General features: G+C 36.9%; 1 protein-coding gene across 1 annotated transcript in view; it reads left to right on the forward strand.

Annotated features, from left to right (window-relative positions):
• DCTN2 (dynactin subunit 2) overlaps positions 1-11,140 on the forward strand; it is a gene marked incomplete in the record, with an annotated part of 20,099 nt that overhangs the window by 6,313 nt on the left and 2,646 nt on the right. The window contains 8 exon segments of the mRNA XM_072407389.1: positions 7,844-7,940; positions 8,299-8,360; positions 9,025-9,123; positions 9,235-9,395; positions 10,065-10,212; positions 10,696-10,761; positions 10,853-10,891; positions 11,052-11,129. Coding sequence (XP_072263490.1) covers positions 7,844-7,940; positions 8,299-8,360; positions 9,025-9,123; positions 9,235-9,395; positions 10,065-10,212; positions 10,696-10,761; positions 10,853-10,891; positions 11,052-11,129 — 750 coding nt within the window.

The following is an 11,140-nucleotide window of genomic DNA, read 5'->3' on the forward strand; positions in this document are numbered from 1 at the left end:
CACTCTGCCCATTAAAATGGGTTTCCCTGCCCTGTTACACATTCCTGTCCACTTATCTAACATTCTGAACTTCAATTGGGGAATGGGAAGATTTGTAAGAAACCAAAAATATAGGTACAAGTGGGGAACATCTGTGACTAACATCCCCTAAAACTTCATCACTATGGCATCATTAGAAAATGAACTTTGCCCACTAAATTTTATTGAGGCTGAGGTACAGGAAGGTTACAGTCGTGTAACAAGGAAGTGCATTTTGATAGACAGTTTTTTCTTTAATGTTGTAATGATGCCATGATGATGAAAGGTGATCGCCACACGTGTCCCCCACTTCCACCTATATTTTTGTACCCTGCACCTCTTAATTCTGGAGAAATTGGGCTTTGACGTACGATGCAGACAGATATGTGTAACAGAGCAGGCAGCACATTTTGCTAGGTAGAGATTTATGTTCTCATAATGCCATAGTAACTACATTTTAAAAAGGTTTAGCCACAAGTGTCCCCCACTTACACCTACAGTTTCAGTTTCCTATGCCTCAAGTTAATACAACCAACAGTTTAGGAGATCTGAAGGTTTGAACACAGCGAGTTGTTAGGCTGCAGAATATGACAAGCAGCTTTTACACTCACATAGCGATCACACTGCGCTGCCCATGACATTATTACACACTGCGGATAAACGTCACAGACAGTGTTTTTATATAGAATATGGGCAGTGATGAGACGGGATCACTGGCTGTCTTGTCCCCGTCTGATATCACATACATGATGCTATTAAAGCATCGCCACATTTTTACCATTATATTAAAGAGTGACTTTCTCTGTTATGTAATGGAAAAATGTGCGTTTTTTTGTTTTTACACTTTTGTGGAGAGGACCTCTCCCCTTCAGTCTTTACTGCCATTTCACATTTATGTTATATTCAAGAAATGTTTTCATCCAAAATGGACACAATGTTCATACTGGATTCGATTAAAAAATATATAAATCCTCAGTAAAACTTGATTCACATTTTCACTGAATTCAGTGTTAAACAAGGTTTACATTTTGGATAAAACTTGAGTGAATCTTGGGTGAAAACATTTATAAATAGGTCCAATAAATTCAGTATGATGGCCAAAAATTGACAAATATCTTAACTCACTTTCTTAACTTAATATTACCCTCACTTAATGAAAAATATTTTTTTTCTACCAGAAGTCCACATTTCAGATAACAGCTCAGAATCGGCTTCCTTCTCACCCAGCGGTGGTTGGATATTTGACAAATAGTTTGGGCTGCATATTAACTTTGTTGAGAATTCATTTGATTCATTCCAGTGATCTCTGGGTTCAGGTTTGTGTCATACTTTAAAATCAGTTTCCAGAACACAGGAATGTCCTCCTTCCTTGCTGTGACCTCTCCCATATGAGTAACAAAGCAGGAGGAGCGATCTTCTGTAAGCTGTTCTATGGGAAAACGTCTTTAAAGCAGTGATATAAACATGTCTGCAGAGACACTTCAGCTGCATGTCAGAGCTACTGAAAATATTTGAAGCCGGGGAGAACATTCTTTAACAAAGTGTTCAATGCTTTTAGTTTGTAATATATAGCAGTTGTTTGGGATTGCAGTATTCTCTAAACGTACAGTAATTAATGTTTGATCCAATATTCATGAATTCTAGTTGTGAATAAAGATTGTCAAGAGATGCAGAAAAAATCAGCTTTTATAGAAAGTACGTGCATATTTTTTATGTAAATTGCACTGACTTGAAACCAAGCCAATCAAGCGCTATGTTGCAGAGTTTGATTGGCTTAGTTTCATTTAAAAAAGTCAAATTTTCTCCATCTTTATTGATTATTTTTTTAAGTTTTGGAGAGGATGGGGAAAGGTTGGCACCCCTGCAATTTGGGGTTCTGTGACCTAAACCCTGTCAGGAGTTTCTTTACTATGTTATCCAGTGTTCCCCCCCAGCCCCTTTTACCCAGGCGCACCACCCAGCACTTTTCAGTAACTACCCGGCACAATAAAGGGGCTACCACCTGCCTACAATTTCTTCCCACCCAGCTTAAAAACATTTCTGAGCTGAACACTGCTTTCCAAATAAAAAAAAAAACAAAACAAAACATTATGTTTTTGTTATGGATACTTTAGTTACTATATTGCAGCAAAATAACCAACATTATATGTATACTTAGGAGCTATGTATGGACCGATATGTATACTTTGGGGGAAAATGTTGCTTTAAGCTTTCTCCTGTGCTGATCCAGCAAAGGGCTAGGTCTGGGGTGCCCAACAGGTGGATAGCGATCTACCGGTATATCGCAAAGGGAATGTGAGTAGATCTAAAAAGGTGTGGGCACCCCTGGGCTAGGTTTTTAGTGACTTCTGAAAAGGAGAAATTATCGTTCCTTTCAACAGGGGTCATGTGACCAAATGCCTAAGCCTGCCAATATGTGACCAGCATTGGAGGAAAATTGGGGCACCATTTTTTTTCCCTAAAGATTTTGTGTCCTTGTAATATTTGAATGGACCCTAATTCATCAAGACGGTTATAAATCTATATTTAGCTCTTATTTTGTGGTCTATTGTATTGCTTATTGCTCCTGCTTGATGTTAAGCCTCATACAGGTGATAATTAATGCAATGTACATTGGGTAAATGGCTTTTTATAGTTCTTTGCTTTTGTATGCCATGCACTGACAATATGATAAATTGTTCTGACATTTTCACTGTTATTATGAATGTTCCTAACACTCTCACCCTCCCTTTTTGACCACCTTGCCTGGATACTAGTTTGCACAAGTAAGACCACTCATGCTTCCTATTTTGCATGCCTTGTATGTACAAATAATTGCATGCACTCAGATTTGTCACTCCAGTTAATTTTTATCAATCCTAATCTGATAATCACTGTTCATGTCGTCTGTGAAGTGTTTAAGCTTTTATAATTCAAGGGATTCATCAATCTTTCTCTGATTTGGATGAGTTTGGTGTTGATTTGATGGTCAGCAATGCTGTTATGTTAAATAGAGTCCTTAATGAAAACTTTGATTTCTGTGTTGTGTGTATTGTTTTTTATCCTTAGCAAGGAAAAACTTAAATTACTGTAAATCCGTTTTATCTGTTTGGGGACCAGACAGGGCAGCATCAAGAAACCTTATCCATTTATTTCTGATTGCACTTTTGTCTGGAGTATAGCTAGTGATACCTAATGAAGGTAAATCAAATGGTGACCAATCATATGAACAGAATAAGATTCTTGGTTTCACCAAAAAGTAAACTTTTGGAAAAGAATTACCAGGATTGTTTAGCCATAGGTGTGGTTTCAATCTCCAGTTTATATTTCCTTGCACAGATAATTTTATTCTGTGCTGCACTGAGCTCTAATCTAACGCCTCTGACACCAGTTTGTTTCTGCAGTATTTCAGAGGATTATTACTTAGAAGGGATCAGGAGGACAGGAAATGAATGTGCAGATACACTGAAATGATTGTTTTAAGCCTTGTATTTCTCTAGGCTGGAAGCATCTGAATTGTGCTGTACCTCTCAGTAGCTAGAAAAGCACTTTCATATGAACTCTAATGACAGGCAGGAGTTGTATTTCCTTTTTATGCATCATGATGAGATTTGTATTCACACTTTCTATGAAGCTGTAGTATGTTGCCTTTTCCTAATTCTAATCTAAAAAAGGAACATTTTGCAATATAGTTGATATCTGGGAGTAAATATCTAAATACAAGATGCATTTATATTTTTAGTTAGGTTACATAGATGTGAAGATTGCTGTGCAATTATTACTTTCTCCATTGATAGTCTTGTCTGTGGTTGAGTCTTTCCCTGGATCTTCTCATTATGGGGATGATTATAGGGAATGAATGGGGGCAGTACCACCCAGACAACTCAAATACTAATTCATGTTAATCAAGCATGATATATGAAGGTAGAATGGGCCGCACTCTGCTCAGGCTATGTACAACAGTGATGATTTCACTGCTATGTTTGTAGGGTAATATCTGGATTAGCAAAGGCATTTTGTGCACGCAAATAGGATTTCTTTTTTTTCTAAAAAAAAAAAAAAAAAAAAGATTGCTTGTAAAAAGCAGTCAGATATTGCATGCACAGGCTACGTTAGTACCGCATTTGCCTTGCTTTACACTGTGTGTACATTACACCCTGCTTGTCTATTAGAAGAATGAGGGTAGAAAAAAACTATAAAGTTATATATGACAAGTCTTCTAGTAATGTAGAATTAAATTATTGCTGTGTGAAATTATTAGGCTTTTGTCGTATGATAGCAAAAGTAAATTGCAGTTTTTTTACTAGAACATTGGCTGTTCACTTAGCCAGTCAATATCAAATTCACTCACTTTGTAGAGTACCTTAGTAGATTGGGTATTCAATGCAAAACCATACTTGCCCTAATATGTTCAATGCAAAAAAATATATATATACTAGCACATGATTTGTTAATTGGTATCTAAGCACAAACACGGTGTAATATATTGAATACATCAGTCCTTAGGTGACTGGTCACTTGGTAATCCTGAGAGTAACACATTTCCTGTATCTTTATATCTGAACTTATTTCACCGCTTTGTAAAAGAGCCAAGGTCATCGCACTACTACGACCGATAGGCTGCAATAGATGACATTTTTGGTTTTGTATTTAGATGTCTCAACACCGCTTTGTATTATTTACTAAGTGAACAGCCTCTATAGTGAATCAATCTCAATGCGTTTTGTATCGATAGAACATACAAATGAGAGAAAACATTTGTCTGCATTTCTTTTACAATGTAATGTATTTTTCCCTTATTCCTGCTGGGCAAGATGTGTTAGTCATCCAACTAATTAGTTTTAATTTCATATTGCTGTGTTAACCTGACTAGTTTCTCATTTCATTGCACTAATAAATTGCTTTCACCCAACCTGCTTCACCCATACAGCTTATAACCGTTCATTTTGCATGTGCAGCAAACCAGCCACTAACATTTCATAGTAAAATTATATGAACTCTGAGGTGGATTTATAATACCATACACATAAGTATCAGACGGGCTCATATGGGGATCTTGGGGTCTTCTTGGTCTGCCCATGTGGTCTGGAGCACAAAAAGTAATGGCTGCTTGCCATTCACCTGGTGAGAATTTATATGGTTGGTAAGGAAAATATGGTTCTAGTTAAGTGCAGAACATTGCTCTAGCTTCCACTGGCAGGCCATATGTTTACAATGTGTACAATGGCTGACATACATGGAACAAAAATTTAGCTTTTAGCTTCCTTTTATCCACAAAGAATTAAAGTTGTAAACATGAGGCAATAAGGATCACATAGGAGGCTTTTTCACACTAGCAGATTGTAGGCTGGGTGGGCACATTGGCCCTAATTTATGAAAGCTTTCTAAGAATGGAGAGAATGCACTTGTATCAGTGAAACTTGGTGATCCAGCAACCTGGAATGGATCTGGTCCAGGATTCAAAGCATTTGCTAGCAAATAGCAAATGATCCATGTTTTCTGGATCACCCAACTTCACTTATGAAAGTGTATTCTCTCCAGCCTTGGAGATCTTTAATAAATCAGGCCCAAAGTACAGGCAGACTCATACATGGCTTGTAAAAAGAACTCTTTCTAGCCTGGATCTTCTGCAGGTACTGAGCTATTTGTGAAGTTGTTGCATGTTTAATTGTCTAATATCGGTTCTCTTCTTTCTTTTTATTTGTAACTGTATTTGTTTTATCTTTCACTCACCTCTTGGGGAACTCTGCAAGGAGCTGGTAAGAAGCCTGCTGTCTGATTCCCTCTGTGCTCTCACTGTGGCTTTTCAGCTTTATTGCTTTTTGCTTCTTTGTTGTACTAATCCTGAAATTTAAATGCAGCAACTGTGATTTAGAAACATGGATTTAAGAAAATGATTGGTAACTTTTCTATTTTTCATCATGACTTTATCTTCTTTTTTTAGTGGTTTATTTTACTTGTTTAGTGATAATTTTTATATATTTCTTGACCATAAATGCAAACACTATACTTTGTTAAAATACTTAGATTTTAATAATACAGAAAGGGGATACTTTTATTATGAGTATTTAAAGAGAGCTTCTTATAAACCTGGCAATTCCAACATAGCACATGATGATTTAATGTATTAGCAGAGATTACTTGCATATCAATGCATATAAAAAGGAGTAAATCCAGAGGGATAAGGCAGATATACAGTATGCTTATGCTCATGTTTCCTTCCCAACCCTACCTACCTTCTAAGAATCCCTATAGACCACCCTATTGACTAGGAGGAAGCTTTGACGATTGGAGGTTTGGGGCCAAACCCCAAGTTAAAAAGTAGAGATCTATTTAAACCTTTGGCTGGGTTACAGAACATGTAGAGAAAACCTCTGCACATATTTTATTTTCTATAATTTTCTAGAATTGGCCACATTTGAAGTAGATTTACTTTTAATCAGTGAAACATGAACATAAAATGGTAAATTTCACGCAGAATATGATATTGTAGTTAAAGCAGACATGCGCTGTTACCTGTTTCCATCAGCCCCTATTATGAAGTGCACTTTTTCTTTAATTTGATAGTAACCTCACTGGGTATAATGTTACATGAGAATTCTGCAAAGTTTTTTTTTTTTTTTTTTAAATGGAAGGAACTTTTGTTTATATACAATGTACTTACTATATTACTAGATACATCTATACATACAGTTTGGGGTAGAATAAGGAGTGGTTAGAATTTCTCTCAGGTTTTTCTCCCATTGGAGGCTCTGTTCTGTTTTGAGAGATTCCTTCACTTCTGAATAGTAGAAGTTAAAGTGAAGGGTAATCCCTCTAACAGGAACAGAATCTAGCACACACACTAAGGGCAGGTTTAGATCTGGGGGCAGGAGCAAGCAATCCCATGCAGCTTCCAGTGCCTGGCATCAGTGCTACCCACTTGGTTGCTCACATCGCAGCACTATTTGTTTTGTTGTTCTTCCATCTGAACAGATCAGGTAAACTTTCTTAATTTTCACCTTTTTTCATTGGCCAGGGAACAATATGGTAATTCCCATACACGCTGTCTGTTCATTCTTATCTTGCAATTGTTTGCTTTCCTTATTTGTGTGATTCCTACTATTCTCTGGTAATTGTAGAGAAAAGTAAAAGAAAAAGTCACATTTACATATTTTCTTAAATCCTTGTAAACTGCAGTTCATCTTATATTGTACGCTATTGTTCATCATAGCTTTCATCAGCAGATTTTTTTTTCCTTTTGCATGAATTGCATTTTCCTCATTGTTTCGACATATTTAGAATAATATAACCCAATCAGAGTCTTGTCTGCTAATTTATTTTTTTTTTAAAGAAATGAATGATTTACTCATTGGACTGACATACATTTCATGTTGTCTGCAGTTCTTCTTTAATCATCATTATTGTGTAAAAGGCTTATTTAATAATAAGGTAACAGGATTTTAGTGAAGTGAAAAAAAAGATAAACTCTTATTGGTAAGTATGGAGCAGTTCACTTCTTATTAAATAAGCCCACTGGATAATATTTTGTGTTCCTCATAAGCATCTAAATAATCAGTGTAAGGTAATGAAATCTTTTACAATGGGATGAAATATGACATCCAAATATTGTAACTGTTGCAGATTTCCGTCTCTCATGTCTTGCAGTTTGTGATTTGAGCACTTACATTTTGTAACCCTGTACAATCAGTGCAGTCTAAATGATTTATTTTCATAAAAGATTTCTGACTTGATTCTGGAAGTTATCCTTTCTGTTTTCCAACATTGGTTGAGCCATTGTATTGTAACAAATAGCAGTGCTGTACAAGTTCCTAATTCAGCATTGTTATTCTTTCTTGTAATCCAGGAGGAGTTGACCAGTACCAGCGTAGAACATATTATTGTCAATCCCAATGCAGCTTATGACAAATTTAAAGACAAGAGGGTTGGCACTAAGGGACTAGGTGAGTTTAAATTACAGATCTTGTGGTATTATTTAAATGTTATATGTATAAATATAGAAATAATATATACCTGTTTATATGACGGCTGTCTAAGAAATAATTGCTTCTGAGAGATTTCCAGCAACTTGTGTTGTGTCTCCAATACAAAAATGAAAGGGAACAGACGGCAATAAACCCCTTCCAACTTTTTCCTCAACTAGAAACAGAAACGTTTGGTTCATACACTTCAGTTAGCAAGTTCAAAAATACGTTCTTAAAAATGAAAAGGTTTTTTTGACCTAGATGAAGTTTTTGGTTTATTGCACGGGCAAAATGAGGAAAATGCCTTTATTCTCTTATTTTTCTTCTTTTTGTGTAGATTTCTCAGATCGAATTAGTAAGTCTAAAAGGACAGGATATGAGTCTGGCGAGTATGAACTAGTAAGTATTTGTTCTACCTTAATTGTTCCCTTTGTTCCAAGGCTTGATTAAAATGTAAGCAAACAGAGCTGTAAACCTGGCATTATGACCAAAGTAAGTTTAATACATGTAAGCCTCCTCCTTGGACTTTTTGGTATAAAGCAAAGGTTTTCCTTTAGGTTCCTGTTTAATCCATATTTGAAATCTTAGTAGCTTTCAATAATTCCTTAGGACTGTCACCTAATTTACAGCACTTTTATTTGTGTCTGGCATGCTTATTTGTCATCCTTTCCATACAGTGGGGTGAAAAGTACCTCTGGTCTGCCATTCTTTCTGGGCTGGGTAGTTCTCACGTAATGATGTGGGTGCACTGCTTAGGCTGCATACACACGTTAGATTTTTACACACAGGTTAGACAAAAAGACTGAAATATGCATGAATGAGTGTTATACATTCAGCACCATTCTGCTCTATGACGAGGGGAGAGGGAGAACATGCGAGCGCCACGCTGCTGTGCTCTCTCACCTTCACCTGTATTGCATCTGCCAGGACCAATCCATGAACAATGTTGGATGAGCTAGCCCCTAGATGGTAATCGGACAAGAATCCTTTGACATGTATAGCCTTAGTCTTTGAGTACTGCAGGACTGGAATATGGGTATCTTATTTGTATTTCTTCTTCCAGCTGGGCGAAGGTATTGGCCTGAAGGAGACACCACAACAAAAGTATCAGCGGCTGCTTCATGAAGTACAGGAGCTCTCACAAGAAGTGGAGAAGATACAGGTGAGTCTCACTCCGTATAGAACCACCTTGGTGATAAAATGTTATTATTTATATACAGAAGCCCCAATGTGTTGTGTTGAATTTACGATGCTCAATTCTCTATTTATGTAGAGCACTGTAAAGGAATCCACCACTGAAGAGAAGCTGACACCAGTCGCATTGGCCAAGCAAGTGGCTACACTGAAACAACAGTTAGTATCCAACCACTTAGAGAAGTTGCTAGGACCGGACGCTGCCATTAATCTGACAGATCCTGATGGAGCACTTGCAAAGTAAGTGTTGACAAGAATCCTTTGACATGTATAGCCTTAGTCTTTGAGTACTGCAGGACTGGAATATGGGTATCTTATTTGTATTTCTTCTTCCAGCTGGGCGAAGGTATTGGCCTGAAGGAGACACCACAACAAAAGTATCAGCGGCTGCTTCATGAAGTACAGGAGCTCTCACAAGAAGTGGAGAAGATACAGGTGAGTCTCACTCCGTATAGAACCACCTTGGTGATAAAATGTTATTATTTATATACAGAAGCCCCAATGTGTTGTGTTGAATTTACGATGCTCAATTCTCTATTTATGTAGAGCACTGTAAAGGAATCCACCACTGAAGAGAAGCTGACACCAGTCGCATTGGCCAAGCAAGTGGCTACACTGAAACAACAGTTAGTATCCAACCACTTAGAGAAGTTGCTAGGACCGGACGCTGCCATTAATCTGACAGATCCTGATGGAGCACTTGCAAAGTAAGTGTTAGTATAAATAATATGAACCTTGTGTTAAAAAATTTGGTAACCCAATCCTCCTTCATAGTTCTGACTGATCTGGTTAAATATTTCTGTTTGTGAATTACATAATGATGTAATAATGTAGTTGTAAAATGTTTGTGGTATTCAGCTGTCTTGGTAGCATGTGGAATTAAATCTTATATCTTATGTTGGATTTTAGGCGGTTGCTAACTCAGTTGGATGTTGCTAAGACTAGGAAGGGTCCTGAAGGAAAAAGCCCAGCAAAGGGGTCAGACAAAGATGGGGGCTTGGTCACCTATGAGTTACATTGCCGTCCTGAACAAAATAAATTCTCCCAGGCTGCTAAGGTAATCCTGGGTGGCAAAACTGTAATTGCATTATAATGTGTTTTGTGTATAACAAAATTTACCCAACAATTAGATAAATGACAAATAACAATGGAAGGTATATTAGATTGTGATATGACTATAAACTTTTGAAAGCACTAAGCAATATGTAGTGCTATTTCAATACAAGGTAATAATACGGTGTTAACCATTTCATGAACATTGTCTGGTTTCTTTGGCAATAATAGTGATGGATATCAATTCACGAGTGGGGATTTATTTTAATCAATTTTACACAATTTGCTTAGGTCTTTAAAAAATATTCTGCACCTGCTACGACCATCTAACTACATGTTTGTGCCACCACCAACTACTAGGCAGAATAAATGACATGTGTTTACATATAAATAAATATGTGTTTACATAGAAAGTAATACTTTTGTCACCCTGAAATTGTTTTTTGAGTAATAAATGACAGTGGTATATTTATGTGTTTTGTTACAGTTAGCAGAGCTTGAGAAAAGACTGAGTGAGCTGGAATCCGCTGTACGCTGTGATCAGGACCCACAGGCAAGCTAATGGCACATCATACAATAAGTGAATTCTTTTTTGTGACTCATTTAGAGATGACAGACAGACAATACTTCTTTTGTTGTTGCAGAACCCCCTCACTGTTGGATTGCAAGGATCAAATCTCATGGTGTGTATCTTACCCCCATATAGGTGTGGGAAAACTGTAATAAGCCTTATTTCTCTTATGTATAAATAAGTGTAATAAGTATTCTGGTGAATCTGGATCAGGGTAGGAACAGCAGTAATGCCTTGGAATTAATTTATTTATTTATTTATTTTGGCCATAGGACACTGTGGAAATACTGCAAGCCAAAGTAAACATGTTAGATGTTTCATCTCTTGATCAGGTTGAGGCCAGGCTACAGGTAACAACTTT

The sequence above is a fragment of the Pyxicephalus adspersus genome, chromosome 1 (assembly GCF_032062135.1).
Source record: "Pyxicephalus adspersus chromosome 1, UCB_Pads_2.0, whole genome shotgun sequence".
In the NCBI taxonomy this organism is placed as follows: Eukaryota; Metazoa; Chordata; class Amphibia; order Anura; family Pyxicephalidae; genus Pyxicephalus; species Pyxicephalus adspersus.